Source organism: Sphaerodactylus townsendi, linkage group LG09, assembly GCF_021028975.2.
Source record: "Sphaerodactylus townsendi isolate TG3544 linkage group LG09, MPM_Stown_v2.3, whole genome shotgun sequence".
In the NCBI taxonomy this organism is placed as follows: domain Eukaryota; kingdom Metazoa; phylum Chordata; class Lepidosauria; order Squamata; family Sphaerodactylidae; genus Sphaerodactylus; species Sphaerodactylus townsendi.
The window spans coordinates 18609817-18631175 of NC_059433.1; the positions used below are offsets into that span (position 1 = coordinate 18609817).

General features: G+C 42.3%; 1 protein-coding gene across 1 annotated transcript in view; it reads right to left on the minus strand.

The window, feature by feature from the left end:
* Positions 1-20069, minus strand: part of DTNBP1 (dystrobrevin binding protein 1) — a 61515-nt gene extending 41446 nt beyond the window's left edge. Inside the window, exons 1-6 of the mRNA XM_048507605.1 lie at positions 19852-20069; positions 15180-15230; positions 14689-14739; positions 12768-12828; positions 10241-10373; positions 6571-6703 (exon numbers count right to left, since the gene is read on the minus strand). Of these exons, the coding sequence (XP_048363562.1) occupies positions 6571-6703; positions 10241-10373; positions 12768-12828; positions 14689-14739; positions 15180-15230; positions 19852-19907 (485 nt within the window). The 5' untranslated portion in view covers positions 19908-20069. The remainder of the gene's footprint in view (positions 1-6570; positions 6704-10240; positions 10374-12767; positions 12829-14688; positions 14740-15179; positions 15231-19851) is intronic.
* Between the last annotated feature and the right edge of the window lie 1290 nt (positions 20070-21359).

Sequence of the window (21359 nt, forward strand, 5' to 3'; positions counted from 1 at the left end):
CCAAAACAGCATCACTTTCAATGTTGTTTTAATTGGGGATCCCAGATTCTCCCTTTAAGGTGGATTTAAAAGGAGAATCTGGGCTCCCTAGTTTAAACACCATTGAAAGTGATGCTGTTTGAGGGTGGATTCCAGCAGCACAGTGGCCGCCCATAGGGGGCCCGCAAAAAAACTCAGATTTTGCACCGGGCTCCATTTTTTCCTAGCTACGCCTCTGCCCGGAGGGGAGGGCAGAAGGGACTGATGGCTGGGAGCCCAGCCAGTGGGGGGGGGGGGCAGGGCAGGGGAGTCTGCCATCCCTGGCCTCGAAGGGCTGCTTTTAAAAACACTGACGTTGGGGGCGGGGCTTGGGGAGGTGTGGCCACACACCCAGGGGCGGGTGGGGGTGCCCCCCACCCCCCACAAAATTTTTTATACCTACGTCACTGATTGGAATCAATGTATTGATTTAGAAGTAAAGTGAATTCCAGCTGTTGGAGCAACCACTTCCACTGTCAAGGGAGCTCTCAATTTTAGAAATACTTGGAAGCTGAAGCTACAATGAATGGAGAGACGCTTGTAAAAAAAAGAAACCCAAAATTGTCGAATTATCAAAAGCTACCTTGACAACTTCAAAATTGGAGGTATTGTGTTACACACTGTACACTGGAGAAAAGTGTACACTTAAACAGGCACTTCTTTTAAATATTTTCAGAGAATTCTTTAAAGACTAGTGCATAAAAGTAAATGCACGCTATTCTTTTCAATAAATGTGCACAGACTCTCAGGAAAACTGTCAATCGTTTTAGCTGAAAGGGGGAAGAAAACACATGGATGAATGGAAACTGGACAAAAATCTGAGAACTGTGGCTGGGAGCATTTTAGCATACTTAGAGCCAAACTGCCTGTTACACCATAGAATGTAAGGCTCCAAAATGGGGCAAATATCTCCCTGAAGGCCTTCCAGCTTAGGAAATGGCATGTGGGGTGGGGGGGGAGGTAGGTAATCTCCTTTCCCCCAAGCTGTGATCCCAAGTCCAACTTGGCTCCTGCTGTTGTTTAAAGCGCAGCTCTTGCAGGGAAAAGCAAGTCGGTTCAGGGAACTAGGAACTACTAATTAAAAAATGTAACCTGCAGTTCTCATGGGAAGATAAATCTTTAAGGATAAAGACTACTATGTGGGAAGTCATTAGCACTTTCTCTCCCACTATCAGTATTTAATTAGCTAAAACTAACTAGGGATACCGCATTATTATTCATTTCAGCTGTTGAGGCTGATTACTTAGCTCTCCTCACTTTTTTTTAATTTAAAGAATTTATTATTATTATAACTTATAGGAACAATTAGTTAATCTGACAAGTATATATAAAACTAATTATATAAATTTCAAATAATTCAAAATGTTGGGAGCAAAAGCTACCGGACCACAGTCACACAGCCCAGAAAACCCACAACAGTCGGTTCAAATGATTACTTTCTATACCAGGTTCAGCAGTATCAAACATAAAGCTGCTCCGTGAAGCTACTGCACTAATTTGGTTGATGGGCTAGCCATAGGTGTCAAACTCGCGGCCCTCCAGATGTCATGGACTACAGTTCCCATCATCCCCGCCAGCATCATGCTGGCAGGGGATGATGGGAGCTGTAGTCCATAACATCTAGAGGGCCACGAGTTTGACACCTGTGGGCTAGACTGTTGATCCCAGTCGAAAAATAGTAAAATTGGAAACAGATGCAAAAAAAGGTGCACGTAATTATCTACGGATCAAGAAATAATTAAGGACAATTCAGATCTAGACGGGAAACATATTTTGAGATACAGTCTACTAGGAGTAAAGTATCAGTGTAGAAGCAAAATAAGACCTCCAATACTGTCACTGATATTTCAGCTGATGCTTACTGCAGCATTGTTTGGAGGCGGTTGCTGGTTGGTTGCGACAGAGCAGGTTAAAACTAAACCCATCAAAGACGGAGATCCTCTGGCTAGGGCGTGGGGGAGAGGTTGGGGATTTCTAGCCGCCGGAGTGGGAGGGGGCCTTATTGGCACCGACCCCCTCCGTCCGCAGCCTGAGGGTCCACCTGGATTCGTCTCTTTCGATGGAGACCCAGGTGGCCCATACAACCCGGGTTGCGTTTTTCCACCTCCGTCAGGCCCGACGGCTGGCCCCCTTCCTCTCCCAAGCGGACCTGGCCACTGTGATCCATGCAAAGGTCACCTCCAGGCTGAACTATTGTGGTATGATGCGCTCAACGCTGGCCTGCCCGCTTGCAGCGGTTGGTCCGGAAGTTAAAGCTGGTCCAGCATGCAGCAGCGTGTTTACTTACAGGAGGTGCCTACCACGACCATATTCAGCCTGTATTGCGCCAGCTGCGCACTGGCTCCCCAGTGGAATTCCGAGATCATCCACAAGGTATGGGTGTTAACCTTCAAGGCCTTACGCACCCTGGGGCCTGCGTACAGCTCCGAGGGACTGCCTTACCCCATATGTCCCTACCGGCCCTCTGGCGGCTTGGCGAGGGAGGCCAATTTACTAGTGGTTCCCGGCCCCTCAATGACCACGGCTGGCCTCTACCCGGGCCAGGGCTTTTACGGCCCTGGCCTTGCCTGGTGGAACTACTCTTCCTCCAACTGTGTCCGAGGCCCTCGCTTGAGGGATCTCGGAGGAGGATTCCGCAGGGCCTGTAAGCCCGAGTTGTTTCCACCCAGCGGGCTTTTAGGAAGGAGCCAGCTGTTGAGGGTGAGCGCCCTCTTTGTTGCTCCCTTTTAACATCTGGGGAGTCACTCCCTTTTTAACATCTGGGGAGTTGTGACACCTAGACCTGCCGTCCCCCTCTCTGGGAGGGGTTTTATTTATAGTTTATACTGGACGCCAAGTGGTATGCTGTAATTTTATGTTTTAATGACGCTGTATTTTATATTACCTATTTATTGTTACGATTCTTTATGTAACATCATTTTGTTGTTCACCGCCCTCAGGGGATGGGGCGGTATATAAATACGATAATAAATAAAAAATAAATAAATAAAAAATAAAGAAACATAAGAAGGATAACAGATATTATCTGAGAACATGATTGATAATCCAGGGGGGAAAAATCTGGCAAAACATTAAAGAAGGAAAGAATATCCATTGGCTCTTATATTACATGTAAGAAGCTGAGGTGCTTGGAGGGTTGGTCTACTTCCCACTAAAAAGCACTGGGTAGACCTGCCTTCGGTTTGGGTAGACCTGCCCAATGCGTCTTAATGGGAGGTAGACCAGTCCTCTGAGGACCTGAGAGTCTCCTATATCAACTCCACGAAGCTTCATGGTGTCTCCTTAAAAAAAAGAAAAGACAGACCTGTGCAGAGGATTAAAAGGAACAACAAACAAAAAACTTTATTCATTTATTTTTTACATTACAATGGCCCTTGGGAGAGCTGAAAGAAGAGGAAACTCCTGCAAACAAGGAAAATGGCGGCGGCAGCATGAAGCCTCCTGAAGCTTGCAGAAAATGGTGGGCACGATAAAATACATTAGAGAGCTCTAAGGTGGATGGGGGGACCGATGAACAAGGTAGGCACTAGGACCACAGCAGAGCATTCAGCTAAGAAGTTGTTCCAGGAAGACGAGGATTGATCTACAATCAATCTTTATCCTGAACAGGGTATATAGATGGTATATTTCACCCAAAGGTATAGCAAAAACTGCAGTGGGAATTGCTGGAAATGCCAAAATATAGATGCATCAAGAAAGCAAGAAAACACTGGACCCATGATGAATTGCAAAAGAGTTTATAAATTAAGTTAGCAATGGACGCAGACAGTCCAATCCATTGGGGGGGGGGGGTTGGGGAAAACACCAGCTCTACAGCCCTTTTGCCCCCCTCCCCCCATAGGTTGCACTGTGTGTTATTAAGTATTTACCAAGCAATATGCTGAAAATGTATAATGAATTATTCAAATATGTGGTAACAGAGGCAAGATAAATGGCCAACTCTGGAAGAATGAAAACACAAACTGGCAGAATATTGTGTCATAGCAAGTCTAACATCCTACGTACACAACAGACCAAAACCTGAATTCCAGGAAAATGGAGTGCCTTTTGCAGATATATGATGGAAGGCCCAGATGAGAATTAAAGTAGAAAGGGGAAGATTTAAGAAAGATTCTTTAAAGTCGGTTTTGATATGCAAATGTAGATGAAAATAAGACACACGGTGCAATCCACTGGGGAGGGGGAGAGGTTGGTGGAGTCCAGATGGCATAAGTGACACCTACACCCTCGAGAGGGGCACTAACAGTGGGGGTCGGGTGAGCCACACAGCTCCGTGGTACCTAGCCATGAGTGCTGCCTCTAGGCTGGCACATCTCTGCTGCAGGAGACCGTGCCTATGATGATGGGGGAATTCCAGGGGCAAAGCCAACTTCAATCAGCTTCCAGAGGGTTTTCAGCCCTGGAGCAGTAGCCCATTAAAATACAACAGGCAGTTTCCTCTCCGCATTCTTCTTTGGAGGTAGCGTGGCTACGCCATTCCCAGCCACTGCAAAACTATTCTCCCCCACCCCCCGTTGATTGGGTTGACCGCAGCATTGTGTAATGAAACCTAGCATTCTTTTTAATTTTACATAGGTATGCCACACTGTGCATTTTGCATTTCATGGCCTTTTAACACCATTGTTCAATTTTTTTCCACGTCCATGTGTTTTTATATATCTGCTGACTAAGGACTCACTTTTTATATCTGATGAAATGGGCTCTAGCTCACAAAGACTTAAGCTGAAATAAATCAGTTTGCTTTTTGTTTTCGCTCCAATATAGCTTGCCCTCTGGAATTCATACCACACAAAAAAAACCCACCATAGAATCTGAGGAAAGGGTCTAAAACAAATACAAGTCCCCTTTTTTTGGCTTAGCAGAAGTTTATTCTGAAAATATGGTTGTATCTGAGATTTCTGTTTCTTTTGGGAAGCATTATATACCGGTCTGAGAATACCACTGCCTCCTAAGAATGTAGATTTATTGTTGAACAGACAACCCATGGCAACAAAAGCACTTTGCTATTCTTTTTTGCCACGAAAACCTGGAGTTTTATCTATCCAACTGAACCTTAAAGGCTTGTCCTGTTCAGTTTTGCCATCTCATTTGATGTGAATATTGCAACCTTTGTGCATGAAATGCCAGCCAACATCAAAGCTGTAAGCTCTGGAATTTAACTGACCTCACTAATTAGTCTACAGAGCTTCTTAAAAAGATGCCTTTAAAAAAATGAACTAACTTAGCTTCAATTGCAGTTCTCGCTGGCTTTCCAATTAAATCAAACTGAACAACCTTATTACTCCTTGATCCAAGTTTATCCCTCATAGCCATTTATCGTATTCTTTTTAGATGCCAGCAGTAAACCAAACACTGCAATTTCTCCCGAGGGCTGACTGACAACTTGATGAACACATTTATCACTTAGCTCGTCCAGAAATAGCTGGACCTGATTGCTGTTAGTGGTATTTATTTTCCCATCTGTGCCAAACAAATCAAGCCTGCCATAATTACGCAATGCTCTTTTCTATGAATCAGACCAATGTTGACAGAAAATGACTAATATGACAAATCCAGACGCTGCTATTCTTAAAAGGCTGAATGTCTAACGGTGCAGTCTATACAAAGTGACTGCTGACGGAGACCACTGAAGTCAACAGACTTAGACTGAAGGAACTGCAAAGCTGTACAGAACAACAACAAAAAAGCAATTTTTAAGGGCAATACCAAAAATGTGTGGTTCAATCAAAATTCAGATCAGTTTCCGAGTTCTATGACAACAGTATTGAGGAGATTCTAGCCCTATTGCCAGTAATGAATATTCACTAAGACTTACCTAGACTTAAACCTACTGTCAAAAAAGCTATATATGCTATCACCATACTAAACTGAACAGCAGCATTAAGATAAGAACATAAGAACATAAGAACAAGCCAGCTGGATCAGACCAGAGTCCATCTAGTCCAGCTCTCTGCTACTCGCAGTGGCCCACCAGGTGCCTTTGGGAGCTCACATGTAGGATGTGAACGCAATGGCCTTCTGCTGCAGTTGCTCCCGATCACCTGGTCTGTTAAGGCATTTGCAATCTCAGATTCAAGGAGGATCAAGATTGGTAGCCATAAATCGACTTCTCCTCCATAAATCTGTCCAAGCCCCTTTTAAAGCTATCCTGTAACTGTAACAAGATAAAAGACCTCCTAGGCATACAAAATTAAACAGACGGCTCTCACTTTCACTGCTTACTGGACTCAAATCCTGCTTTTACTTTGATTTTTTTCCAGCTGTTCCTGACCTACATCCAGCTTCTCCATATTACTGGGATAGGTATAAGAAGCTGGACTGCCACAGAACAGATCTCTAAATCCCTTCGCCAGTGGGGGCCAGAATGAGTTCTAATAGGAAAAAGATTAATCCCTTTTCTTGAAGGATGTGCAAATTTGCAAGGCACAACTCCTCAGTCACAAAGAGTGAGTGACAAATGAAGATCGTCCCTTGCTTGCGTATGGAACTTAAGGCTTACCAGTCAGTTAAATCGAGGGCAAAATGTTAAAAGAGCAATACACTTCGAATTACCGCTTAGTCTTCTTGTAGTTTTCCAGCTGAAGTGCTTGTATATGCTTGTATCTTTCCAATTCACACTGTCCACAGAGATCCTCGAGATTTAATAAATGGTCCTCCATTTCCTTAAAATTTGCTTCCAACTGAACTGTAACAAAATATCAGTGTCAGAATAGGCCAAACAGCATGGTGATTCTCCATTACTACCTACTGTGGCTATTCCCATCTATTCACAGTGGTTAGAGAAGGAAAAAAAGGGAGGAGGGGAACAGAATGGATCAGGGGCAGAGAATCTATTTTGTTTACAGAAGCTCACAAGTTCACAGGTTCAGTCCCACATCTCCAGTTTAAAAAGGATCAAGTAGAAGGTAATGTTGGCCAACCTCTACCCAAGACCCTGAAGAGCTACTGTCAGACAGAGGATTTTTCTGCATTCTCTGCATTTTCCTTGCTTGAAAGTTCTTGTTTCTTTTCTTTCTTTCTTTCTTTCTTTCTTTCTTTCTTTCTTTCTTTCTTTCTTTCTTTCTTTCTTTCTTTCTTTCTTTCTTTTTTTGGGGGGGAGGGATTTGCCCATGTCTTGGTTCCTCCAGACGGCTGATCTGATATTACATCAATTTACGCCCAGCATAAAAACTGCATTTTAAATCTGAAGGGAAATGTATCAGATATAAACCAATGTAATATAAAATTGAACACTAGAGGAAAACACCTGAAGAACAGAACATACACAAACACGCTGAAGAAACAGGAACTTACATATGAAGAAAATGACAATGCAGAAAAATCCAGAATAAATAATACAAGTTTTGAAAGACCAACAGTAGCTCTCCCTAAAAAGTCACTTTCTTTCCTCCTGTGTCTTCTTTTGCCCTCCTTAAAAAGTCCCATTATATTTGTCTGTCTGCTAATGTCTAGGCTTCCATACTGAGCTTCCCACTATGGGTTCTTCTCACTCAGTACTCCTGCCTGACAAAAGTCAATGCTTCTGTCCTCCCTACTCACCATGACAACGGAGATCCACCTATTCCTGCAGGAAGAGTGAAGCTTCTGTTGAACACCTATGGCCACTCAATATGAACTAGAAGATAATCATTGTTTGAGGAACTGCCATAGGAAGGAGTTTTAGAAACAGTCTGTCTGTAGATATGTGCTTGCAATATCCAGTTAACAGTGTCCTGTTAACGTAAACTATTAAGTGTCGAAATATATCCTACTGTGTCCGCTGCTGAATGTTATACATATCCCCAGAAGCAAAATCCCAATTCCAGACTAGTTATCTCATTCCAAGTATTTAAAGGCATCGTACAATGTTTTAAGGTTATGGATTTGGGAAAAAATCTAAAATGAAACCACACTTTCCTTCTCAATAGCCTACTCACATAGCAGCTTCTTGAGTGTAAGTATCTGGATTTCTAAGCAACAACACACAGAGAGAGACACACCATAACTAGGCAATGCCATTTATAAGGAAAGCAGAACAAAGCCTTTTCCCGAGGACTCAGTTTTATTAAAATTTACATAACTGCTTATATCCTCAACACTTAATATTTATATTAAAGATTAATAGGCTTGCTTTCTAAATATGCCCACTTATTCTTTTGCAAAATGTAAATATACCCAAAAGATCTAGCACGGTGACACTACATGAGGCTGTTCCTGTTTTAAAAGAGGCCCTGCAATTCACAATAGAGACAAGAGTAATAGAGTCAGGTAATAAAACAGAAATGTAGTCTGTCCAGGGAATGATTTGTAAAAGAACAGTGATTGAGCATCCCCTAGTGGGAATTCACAGAAACACAGTTTACACGACAGGGGTGCTTTTTCCCAGCAATAAATTATGCAATTTTTAAAGCATCTCCTTGCATTTGAAAGCGTTTTCCAGATGAGATGACAAATAGATGAGAGGGTTGTTTGTTTGCAAAACATTATTAAAATTATCTGCAATTTCTATCAAGTGTAGTATAATCCTAAAAACTGGCTAGAACAGGGGTAGGGAACCTGCGGCTCTCCAGATGTTCAGGAACTACAATTCCCATCAGCCCCTACCAGCATGGCCAATTGGTAGCCAATGCTGACAGAAGAACTGATGGGGTATAATTCTCCCTAATTTTAATCTGGAAAACGCTGATTCCCTGAGCTAGAATGTCATTTTGGTAAAAGGCTTGCCAGAGTAAAATATTGAAACATAGCATAAACTAGCCTCAATTTGCAGCTAGAAATGATGTACTTTGAGTTTATCCTCCCTGAATAAGTGACAAGATCTACCAGGATGATAAAAGGAGTGTCACTTCTATTTTGGATGTGGTGAGTAAACCACTAAAGGGTCTAGGTATAGACTAGTAAAAGATGATAACGCTTACTCTGAATAAATGCACTTGGACAGAACACCAATCAGGTAGGGTAATATTAAGAGTCACAGCCTACTCTTCCACATTTACTCAGAAGCAGCTTTCTGTTCACTGGAACTTACTTCCCATGCATATACAGAAGAATGTGGCCTCAAAAATGCTGAGATATAATGTATTGTCCAAAGCTTTCACAAAAGCTTTCACAAAAGCCAGAATCACAAGGATTGTTGTGGGTTTTCCGGGTTATATGGCTGCGTTCCAGTAGTATTTTCTTCTGACGTTTCGCCTGCATGTGTGGCTGGCATCTTCAGAGGATCTTTGTTTCCGTCTTTCAGTGTGGTTAGCCATGTCTTTCTCCATTTTTCTGTAGGTGATCAATTTTATCCCAGTCTTGGATGCTTATTTTTTGACTAGAGCTGATATGGAGGAATAACAGCTCCTTGTCTATGTTCGTGTTCTTTGCGGGTAGTGTGGATTCTCTCCCATAGGAGTGCATGTTCTAGGCTGTCATTAGATCACCTCTGAAAGATGCACCAGCCACAGGCACTTGGGTGAAACGTTAGGAAAAAATACTAGTGGAACACGGCCAGAAAACCCACAACATCCTACTGAAATATAGTTTGTCTAGTTTGGTACAGGGAATAGTGCTTAGGCTTGGATGAACACACAGAAACAAAACCCTACTCAGTTATGAATAGGGTTTACTTCCAGGTAAGCAAGCTTTAACTTGATTTAGAGAGAATCTGAGGGCAGGGACATTCAGGGGGCGGATTAAATCCGTGAAATACAAGAAATGAAAAAGTGTACTTCCAGGAACTGCCAGAAACTCTACCACTATGGTATCCACTGATTCCTAGAGCTACCCTTTGTCACTTCCAGTTGTACCCAGAACAGGCATAGCAATGTCAGTGATGAGACTGGTTTGGGGTTTTCTCTAGACACTGTTGAGAACAGTGAAGGGCAATGGAGCTTGCCAGCAGATGCAGGGCTTGTAAGCTTAGTTATGAAGATCATTATGAGACCTTCAGCCACTCCATCTACCTCAGCTTCTCTCTAGCAAGAGAAGAAGGGTATTGGAAAGATACATACAGACCATTACTCTATGCAGGAAAGATGAGATGTATATCTACCGAAATAGATAATAAGAATAGTAACACTGTAAAATAGACATCCTAGAACGGCCAGGAAAACTGAAACAAGAATCGTCAGGAAAGCTTCGAAAGCAAGAAATTTTAAAAACCTCAGGAACAGCATTTTTATTATCCATTCCACGCAGTCTCAACTCCCAATTATTAAAATGCCTGCTAAAACTGTTTTAAATATGCAAACAAGATTACCCAGGCTAGCTGTTGTCGATTCCAAATCAGCTAAAAAAACAGGAATTTGCTGGAGCTGCTCCTGAAGGTCTAGGAGACTACTTCTTTTCTTCTCCCAGTGTGCAGAAAGCATCACTACTTCACTATCCACCAACTGTAGTATTCAAAGCCAAACATAAGACCAAAGTTACTCAATGACTAACAACGAGTTTTGCGAAAACAGGAAGTAACAGTACATTTTTAAGGCATCAGGTTTAAGAGGAAGCAGGACAGCCCTTCTTTTCTGGATATGTTGGCAGGTATTAGGAGCTAGGACATTCAAAACAACAAGTTGTATATAACTATGCAAGGCACGTATTATGTACTACTATCATGCAAAACTGAATCATATATTACACATAAGTAACAGGTAGTATAAATACTTGCCTGCTATATATACAATAAATAAAGGGAAAATCAACACGTAATATATCATCAACAACGTCTGCAGATCAATGATGATCCTCATCTGTGAATTCCAGTATAAAGATTCTTCGGTGGTATATTAGCACAGTCAAACGCTTGATGTAAAGGAGCCTATGAGCTCGGCTGATAAAAGCCCAAGTTCTGTGGTCCGAGAACATGATGTTGTACTCGCAGTTACAAAACGAGAGTCAGGTAAGTGATTATTGTGGAAATCATGCACAGGTGTATCTGATGATGATGGATTAAGCGATCTTGATTGCAGCAGCGGGCAGCAAAGATGCCGATAGCGACTACCAAACGCCAACCACGACAGGAGCAAGCGGTAGGCGGTGGCGCTGACAGCTGCTCCAAGCGTCCAGGTTGTTGATGATATATTACGTGTTGATTTTCCCTTTATTTATTGCATATATAGTAAACCAGTATTTATACTACCTGTTAGTTATGGGTAATATATGATTCAATTTTGCATGATAGTAGTACATAATACATGCCTTGCATAGTTATATACAACTTGTTTTGAATTTCCTAGCTCATAATCCCATTCTTGTTGTATATATTGCTATTGTTTTCCACTATGCCGGCAGGTAGCCAGCAGGACAAACTCAGCTATGCTGCTAGGTCTCCCCAACAAGTTGTTGCATGGCTACGAAAAGACAGGCCACACTTTTGCTCTTACTAACAAATGACGCTTACAGTGCAATCGTTGGGGGGTGGGGATAGTATGACCCTGGTATTCATGGTGATGTAAGGGAATTTCTGCTAGTGGAGGTGAGTCGTGCGGCTATGTGACTCCCAAGTTCCAGCACAGCTTTGGTGGTAGCACTCCTCTGGCACAGGAACCCATGCCTGCACCGAAAGGGATGTTTCTGGGGACAGAGTTGGTTTTAGTCGGCTTCCTGAACTCTTTCAGCCCAGGAACAAACCCATTTGCTAGCACTGACTTACACCAGCAAAATCAGTGGCACAGCCTACTGAGCTACATAGACCTCTTTCACAGGGGAAAGGGCAGCATCACTTTTGGCTTGCTGTCCACAGTGCAGCCAGTCTCTTTGGAGGCAGCATGGCTGTTCCGTGACTGCACCAGCCCTGGTGCAACTCCCCCCGTTTCCCCAGGACTGTTATACTGTTGTCCGATAGTCCGTGAATGCTATGTGGACAGCAACTTGCCTGTGACATCACCAAGGCAAGTTGCTGTCTACATAGCAGCATTCTGAGCTTCACGGAATATCAGACAGCAATGGGTGGTTAACTGCTAGTCAGCTGGCAATATTTGACCCTTCAATTAACCAACATTCTAATCCTAATTACTTCTGCACATCTAAATAAAGTGCCAAAATGTACAGCTGCGAAAAGCAAGTTTGTCTTCCCAGTAAAGACTGGTTTATAAGGATGAGTGCATTTCCTAGTCTGTTAAAACAATGCTTCCATTATGCGCCACATGCATTCCAGTAAATGTGGCAAGTCACTTCAGTACAATACAGTAACCCAAAATACACACCACTGTGCTCCTCTGTAAGTGTACATGGGATTGCGGTCTTTCAAGTTTTATAAGCTGCAGTTACCTGCTTGCTGGAGATAAAGAGAAATTATTCCCTGACAATTTGGAAGTGGCACTTACAGAAATGCAGTGGACAACATTGCATTATGTCTATGTTCAGAGAACAAAGCGATGGGGACATGTGTGCTCTTTTGTCTTGTGGCAATGGCATCATATGTCCCACAGCAAATGTTCCCCAAGCTATTCCTGTTTATGACTCCAACAGCGTTTGAGACCACATTATAGGCCTGCCCACTAAATGGTCTTCGGTTTCACAACTTCTTGTAATCCACAGGATTCAGGATCTTTAAAAAAGTTCTAAAAATCATCTTGTGATACAACATGCTAAATAGTTTAATTTTTAATTCACAACTGTACAGAAAGGCATAACCATGCAAAGAACATCAAGTTTATTTCAAACAGATGCTCCCTGGTGAATATGCATTATAGATGAAGATATGCAACTTAACTTTCTCAAATCAAAGTGTCTAAACACTAAGTAGATTTTAGCAAAGTTTCTGCATATTATTTCTATAAGAGGCTTACCTCTCCCATTTTTGCACATTCTTTTGTTCCTCTGTGAAGGACTGCCCAAATATCTTCATACCTTTGCAAAAAAAAGTAATAAAATTATAAATTGAACTTAGAAACAATGAACCACATTCCACTATCATTAGTTGTGCTTTAATCACACCAAAACCTGGGTACTATTCTGGATAAACATTTATTGGTAGGAATAAAATTCAGATATTTTGGAAACAGGTTTAAGTAGCAACTTTTCTTCAACTGTGAATGTTTACTGAAAGAAGACAACTTTCTGACACCAGATAGTTTCTGTAATATCCTGAAACAGTCTCGTGTTTTTTACTGTACAGTGGTATAAAACTACAATGTGTAACACAAATACATTTCTGGAAAGATTAAGATCACCATCTGAAATGAGGTCAGGGAGAAAGTCTTGAAGACTTATTCCCTATGGCTCATTCCGCACACGCAAAATAATGCACTTTCAAGCTGCTTTCACAACTGTTTTTGCCATTCCGCACAGCTTCAAAGAGCCCTGAAAGCAGCTTGAAAGTGCATTATTCTGCGTGTGCGGAATGAGCCTATGTCTTTCTCAGTAACCATAAAATAAAAACCTGTGCCAAAAGTCACATGTTTTAATAGAAAGCAAAGATGTTTAGATCAGGAATCAAAGACTTGAATCAACAGGAATAAAAAAAACTTGAATATTTAGAAGTTCATAAATTTACAATTTCAAAAAGCAAACCGCATTTTAACTTGGGTAAACAGAGGAAAAAAAGCCTTATAAAATAGACTTTAAAAATATTCTTCTCAATCTGAGCCTGACTTACCAACTTGAACCTCAGGAAGAAGCTACAGTTAAGTGGTAAAATATATGCACGGCACACATCTTATACTCAACCTATAGCATTTCCAGTTGAAGAAGCAGGTGTTGAAGAAAATCTCTTTGCTTGACAATGTGAAAGTTGCTGCTAGTCCAGGGGTAGGGAACCTGCGGCTCTCCAGATGTTCAGGAACTACAATTCCCATCAGCCCCTACCAGCATGGCCAATTGGCCATGCTGACAGATAGAACTGCAGTTCCTGGGAATTATCTGAAACAAGTTCAATATTAATCAAAACAGAATTTCAAATGTCTAAGACAGACAATTATCTGCCTCTGTAGGAATAGTTCATATAAGTTCAATATGCTTAAATAATCACCATTGCACTGCAGATATTGAGTCTGTTCTTAACTTGCCCATAAACACCAACCAAACCTATGCTGCAATCCTACACACTTGAGTTTTAGTGAATCCACTGGCACTCACCCAAATAAGCACAGTTCAGGGATGGGGTGGTATACTAAATTAAATTAAATTAGAATTAGAATTAGAATTAAAATTAAATTAGAATTAAAATTAAAGTTAATTAAATTAGAATTGAGTAATAATAATAATAATAATAATAATAATAATAATAATAATAATAATAATAATAATAATAATAATAATAATAATAAGAACAACAACAACAACAACTTGCTGAACCATGCCTATTTTAAATAGTATGGGATTTACATTAAAAGCTAGAACCACATTTCTTTTCCTGTTTGAGAAACTTTTTATTTTTCAGTAACAGAAAAGAAAGGAAAGACAATAAAAGGAAAAAAAACAAGGGGAGACTACAGATCTTTTCTAAAATAGAATTCTAAACGCTAGAAAACCAAATACATTTATACAAATTATATTCTATGAAGTCACAGGCAAATTTTAATAATCAACTGAATCAATACAAATAAACATGAATACAAAAACACAATGAATTATCTAACAGAAATTTAAAAGGATGTACAGAAAAGAAACCTTTTTCCTTCCACTCTCCAAGTGTCCAGACAAATAAATAAGCAGACATATATCCACACGTGAAATGCAGTAGTGCACATTTACAAATTAATAACTTACCTGCTCAACAGATCTAATCCAGCAGAGAACTCTGGCACACACTGAACACTCCTACAACAAAAATTGCAACATGGTGTTAGTAAATGAGGATGTTTAGTGGATATGTTGCGTGGTGACAGGCCTAACACCCTCTATTTAAACCTCTTGAAATTGCAATAAATCTACTTGCTTAGGGATTCTTGGGATTGTTTTTACAGCAGATCTACATATTGCTGCCACTAACAGCAGCTCAGTGTTTAGGCAGTTCCCAGATCTGATTCAAGGGCTTATGGTGCCCCATGGAATGCTTATAGCACATGATGTGTCACTGCTGCAAACCAACTGAAGCTGTAATATACTCTGGCAATATAAACAGAAATTTCGATGTATTAACTTTGGCATGCATTAAAACATTACACAATGTCATGCAAACACCAAGAAACTATCCTCAATTAATAAATGTAATTCTGCTTACAAAACAGTGGTCACAAGTTTTAAATCTCCAACAGTACCTTCGCTTGCTTATTTTGGTTTCTCTTGATTTCTCACCCAAAGTCTTCAACCTGCAATGCAGCACATACACAAAAGCAGTAAGGCAGTTTATTATGGTGTATGAGATTCCTTCCTCCTAAATGTATTTGTTTTTTCATTACCCCCTCTTGTGTGTGTAAAAGCACACACACACATATATACAACAATGCCAGCATGATATCATACTCCTCCTGTGCCCCTTAGATCTACGCAGACTGAAGAGAGGGTTCCACTTCACATACAGGTGGAGGAATGCAATTTTTGTTTATGGGGCTGGTTTGCGATTACCTTCCCCAGTTGTCTACACTTTACCCCCAGCAAGTTGAGTACTCATTTTACCATTCTCAGAAGGATGGAAGGCTGAGTCAACCTGGAGCTAGCTACCTGAAGCTGACTTCCGTCAGGATTGAACTCAGATCACAAACAGAGTTTGCAGTGTAGTACTGCAGCTTACCTCCAAATAAAAAACTGCACAGACATGTACCCCTACTTATTTGAAAAATATATGCACCAATAACATGAGAATCATCCTTGAACCTTTCCCCAGCAAGTCTGGCATTTTTTGTAGCAAATAAAACTTGTGAATCCAAGTTTACTGAAGTCATATGGCAGCCTTACTTATTGTTTTAAGATGCCTCATTTCTGAAGGCTTCTAAATAAAAAAAAATTACACCAATGTATTTGAATGCCCAGGGTTTGTAGACCAGGTGAGATTGTGTCTCCTCTTCTCCAAACAAATTTTTTGGTGATGGAGCTTGACACAAATGTTAAATGAGATTTAATTAGACTACAAGACATTGAAATTCAAACATAGGGTCTGAACTAAGACAGTGAGTTAATGGGAAATGCAAAGTAGGAACAAGAAACCATCTGATACTGACACAGGTGTTCTAACTAGCAGTCAATGAGCAAGCAGTAATTGTGTCTTTTTTAAAAAAAAATCTCCATTGAGACTGGTAAAACATATGAAGCTATCGCTGGCAGGAGATCAAGTCAGTGAAGCCAGAATAAATCACATGAGACCTTCTGTTGTCATTAAGTTTGAAAGGGAACGCCTGTGATGAAAATCCTGGACTGTCTCTGCATTAAAATACAATACATCAAGACTCGGAGTCATACTATGCTGTTCCACAACAACGATCTGTTATACACTTCATGGAAGAGCAAATACAAAGGATTCTCTGGCCGTGGCATTCTGAAATGAAGAAATCCCAAGCGACTTGCAATGTTGCTTTCCTCTTCTCTACGTTATGATCACCAAAACTTTTGTTAAGGCAGATTGGGCTGAGAGTTACTGGCCTAAGATCACACACCAAACTTCCACAGTACAGTATGGATCTGAGCACAGGTCCAAGTTTAACATGAACCTATTCCACAGAATTCAGTTTTGAATAGTTTGTGGAAAATCAGGAAAATGGAAGTCTGATCTCCTCAGGCAGGTCATGCCATAAGGTGGAGACCACAACAGACAAGGTACTTGCTGTGGGCACTAGATGATTTTGCCCATTCGCACCCTGGAACCTGCTAAAGACATTGCTCAGATGAGCAAAGCTGTCGCGGTAGAGCATAGGAGGAGAGGCAGTCTCACAGACATGAGGTCCAACATGATAGCGGGCTTTGATTGTGATAACCAATACTGTAAACTGAGTCCACTAACTGATGAACCACTAGGGAAATGACTGCAGAACGGGAGTGATATGTATAACCCACCTAGGGCGGTCCTTGTAATAGCTGAGCTGCAGCAGTTGGCACCAACTGGAGTTTCTGAACTGATTTCAAGGGGAAATCAATGTACCGATTTCTGAACTGATTTCAAGGGGAAATCATTAAAGTAGTTCAGCCTCAGTGTTAATGTGGGGTGGATTCGGGTGGCCAGATCAGCCATATCAAGGGATCACCTTTCAGGCTAAGCTGAGTTGGAAGAAAGCCTTTTTTCGCAGTTGCAATAACCTCTTTTTCCAGTAATAACATAACATTGGATCCAGAATAACCCCAAGGCTCTTTACTGAGTGAGCAATAGTAGTTGAACTCCATCAAAAGTGGGAAGCACAGTGTCCTTCAAGATCTCCACCTTCCCAACTAGCATTACCTCTATCTTTCCAGGATTTAGTTTCAAATTGTTCACTCTTAGCCAGTTTACCTCAGCAGCCAGGCAGTTATTCAGGGCCTCTACTGCATCACCAGAGGATTTGGATGAGATATATAGAGCTGGACAGATATATAGATCCACTGGACTTAATGCACTGGGCAGCAGTAGTGGTTAAGAGCAGGTGTACTCTAATCTGCAGAATCAGGTTTGATTCCCCACTCTGCCACTTGAGCTGTGGAGGCTGATCTGGGGAACTCGGTTAGCCTGTGCACTCCAAAACATGCCAGCTGAGTGACCTTGGGCTAGTCACTGCTCTTCAGAGCTCTCTCAGCCCCATCACCTCACAGGGTGTTTGGGGAGGGGGGAGGTAGGAAAAGGAGACTGTAAGCCCCTTTGAGTCTCCCTACAGGAGAGAAGGGGGGTATAAATCCAAACTCTTCTACATATTGATGACATCCAACCCCCCCCCCAAGCTACAAATGATTTCTTCTAAAGGTTTTGTTTAGACTGAAAAATATGGGGAGACAGAACTATGCCCAGTGGAACTCTGCACAATATGTCCTACACGGGTGATGAATGGTTTCCAATGGCAACCTTTTGAGTTCCATCTGTGAGGAATGATTTGAACCAGTTCCACATACATCCCCGGGTACCTACTTCTGCCTCCAAGTATCTCCAGTTGGCACGACCCACTGGATTAACGATTACGATAAGAGCAATAGAGAGGCTTGGCCTTTGTCTACACCCAGTGGAGGCTGTCAACTAAAACTAGCAGAGCAGTCTCTGTCCCACAGCCTGGTGTGAAGCCAGATTGAAAAGGGTCTAGTTAGACGAGACATCCAAGAAGACCGGGAACTGGTCCACTACTGCTCAATCACTTTACCAAGAAAGGGCAGGTAAGAGAACAGGCGACAATTAGCCACACCATTTTCTTGCAGGTACGTTTTTTTTTAAATAGAAGACAAATAACTGCCTCTTTGAGGAGCAAAGCAAAAGTGCCCTGTGTTAGTGACCAATGGATAACAGATACTAAAGGTTTGTTGATGTCATCTACATGATTTTATCAGCCAGGTTGGGCAAAGATCTGGAGTACAAGTAGCAGCCTTCCCCAATTCCAGGATCTTGTTAACATTCACCATAGAAACTGGGTCAAAGTGATCCATAAATAGCACAAGCCTTTCCTCTAGCTTACCAACGTTACAACTGACATCCAGATGAAGGCATGTTCTCAATATTTCATCATATCTTTCAGGTGCTACTAAAACCTCGAATCTTAACTCAAGCAATATATTCTGAATGCAAACCAGCTGTTACTTGGCAAAACCTACTTTTTAAAAACTAACAGAATCAAACATTTACCCGGAATGAGAGTTTTGGTCTGCATGTGGTTTCAACCTGGACCTAGTACTCTAACATCAACCTGGACCTACTACTCTAACATAACTACTCTAACATATTCCGCACACGCAAAATAATGCGTTTTCAAACCACTTTCACAACTGTTTGCAAGTGGATTTTGCTATTCCGCACAGCTTCAAAGAGCACTGAAAGCAGTTTGAAAGTGCATTATTCTGCATGTGCGGAATGAGCCTTAGAAGTAGCAATTTGGGAAAATTAAGTCCTGGAGAGTGACTAGCTGAGAAGTGGTGCTCTAAGAGAAGTGGTGATTTTTGCGCAAAAGGCACCCAAAAGTATTTCTCCACATAAAATCTTCCTCCTCAGTGTCAACTTCAGTAAGACTTAAGGAAAGAGAAAGAATATTTCAGGCTCGGGAACCAGGCATCTCAGTGGAGCAGGCTCTTTGCCTACAAAAACCCTAGGTTTCCTGCAACCCAATCCTATGGATGGTTAACTACCAGGAAGTAAGTGCATATGATTTAAACCATCAATCCCCAACCTGGAGTACACAGCGTTTGGAGGTAAGCTATAAAAAAAATTACAAAATGGAAATTTGCTAATATGGGAGTACAATTTTAGGGGGTTGCCGAGGGGTACATGAGTGGAAAAAAGGTTGCCCTAAATAAAAGGTAAACCATATAGTCACAGAGTTTCCATTGATGGCATACCAAACACCTATGCCGGAGTTTGCACTTTTAACAGAAGCAGCACAGCAATATTTGGAAAAGCTTGAAACTGATTTTATGGTTTAAAATTATGTTTAGTGCTGTATTTTAAACATTGTACGTTATGTTAAGGCACTGAGATTCTAAATGGACTGACAGATATGTATGTGATGGAATCGCTCTGCAGTAAGAAACAATGCCACATGGTAAATAAAACAAGCAAATGATTTGCATATGATCCATTTCCACGAGACTGGGGCAAAACTGCAGCCTTACTCGGGAGTAAGCTCCTCTGAAGGCAGTAGGCGGCTTCCATACAAACATGCCTAGGCTCGAGCTCCACGTCACGTCCTCAACGCGCCTCGAAACTCGCTTGCAATTTCCGCAACTTCACACGCGCAAACGCACCCGCAAAAATCCTCGGGGCTGCTTGCAGATCCTCCCTTCCCACGAGCGGGGACCAACCGCAACTTTCACCCAGCAAAGCCCCCCTCGACTCACCCCGAGGTCAAGTCCTGCTGGACGCTCAGCAGCCGGTCGCGCAGGCTCTCGAACATCTTCCGCCCCGCGCGCGAAACGGGCCGCGGCTGCGAAACAAGCGGGGGGAGGGGGGAACCCAAGTTCACTGCGGAACCCGAAGACGCGGGACGGGGAGGAGGGGGGAGGAGGAAGGGGCGGAGCTCTCAACGGCCGAAATCCAACCGCCGCTGGGTCGCTCGCGGGCTATGCCTGTCAATCCAGGCCCCGCCTCCTGAGCCGCTCAACCCACGACAGAGGAGGCGAAGGGGAGCGTGCGTGCGTGACGTCATCACGCAGATCCCGCCTTTCCAAGCCCCCCCCCCCCCCTCAGTTATATTAAGGCCAATGGCATCTCACAGTGCAGTGCTAAAACGAGTCACGCCTGGCTGAGCTCGTTCGTTTCAGTGGGTTTAGAGTGGGATAACTCTGGGTAGGATTGCACTGTTAAATGACAAGACACTTCAGCGTGCAAGCTCAAAAGCTCCCTTCAACAGACACCAGTAGAGCAGGAATTAAGATCTCTTAATTTCCTCTGAGTGACAGCAATACAGCTGTGATTAGATGGTCGCCTCCTGATGTTTCTGTGGCCCCTTCCGCACACGCAAAATAATGCGTTCTCAAACCACTTTCACAACTGTTTGCAAGTGGATTTTGCCATTCTGCACAACTTCAAAGAGCACTGAAAGCAGTTTGAAAGTGCATTATTCTACATGTGCAGAATGAGCCTGTAACAGTTCTGGGACAGGAACAATTTCTCCATCCAGGCTGTCTGTCTGGACAAACTGCCAGCACAGCTTTATTTCAGAAATAAGATCAGAAGGCAGGGAGGGATGATCTAAAGCAGGGGTCTCCAGTTGATGGCCCTCCAGAAGTTCACAAACTACAGTTCCCATCAGGTCAGCCAATTTGTCATGCAGGCAGAGCTGATGGGAATAGTCCATGAACATCTGTAGGGCCATAGGTTGGAGACCCCTGTTCAAAAGAAACAGAATGCTTGTAAAGCAGTGATTCCTAATCTGGGGGTACACACTAGAGCAGGGGTGGGCAATTATTTTTTCCATGGGGCCGCATAAGAAACAGAAAATATTGTGGAGGGCCGGGGACCAAAGGCAGGCCAAGGGTGGCCCGGCTTCTCTTGGCGGAGACTTTCAAAGCGCCCTGCAGCTCCCGAGCCGCAGCCAGAGGGGGCCAGTCAGGGTCATCCGGCGGGCTGGATGTGGCCCACGGGCTGTATAATGCCCAGGTCTGCACTAGAGTATTTGGGGATATGCAGAAAAATGTATAATGTGTTTGCTATTGTTATCACTGGAAGTATAATAGCACTTAATCGCATTTAATCACATTTAATCACAATTAATGGCATTTATTAGTCACTTATATTCAATAATCACGATACACTTATTCCTATGTTATACCAGTTATTTGGAGTTACTTACTGTAAAAGAAACCTCTAACTCTCAATCTAGAGCTGAATGAAAAGGGCCAGAAAC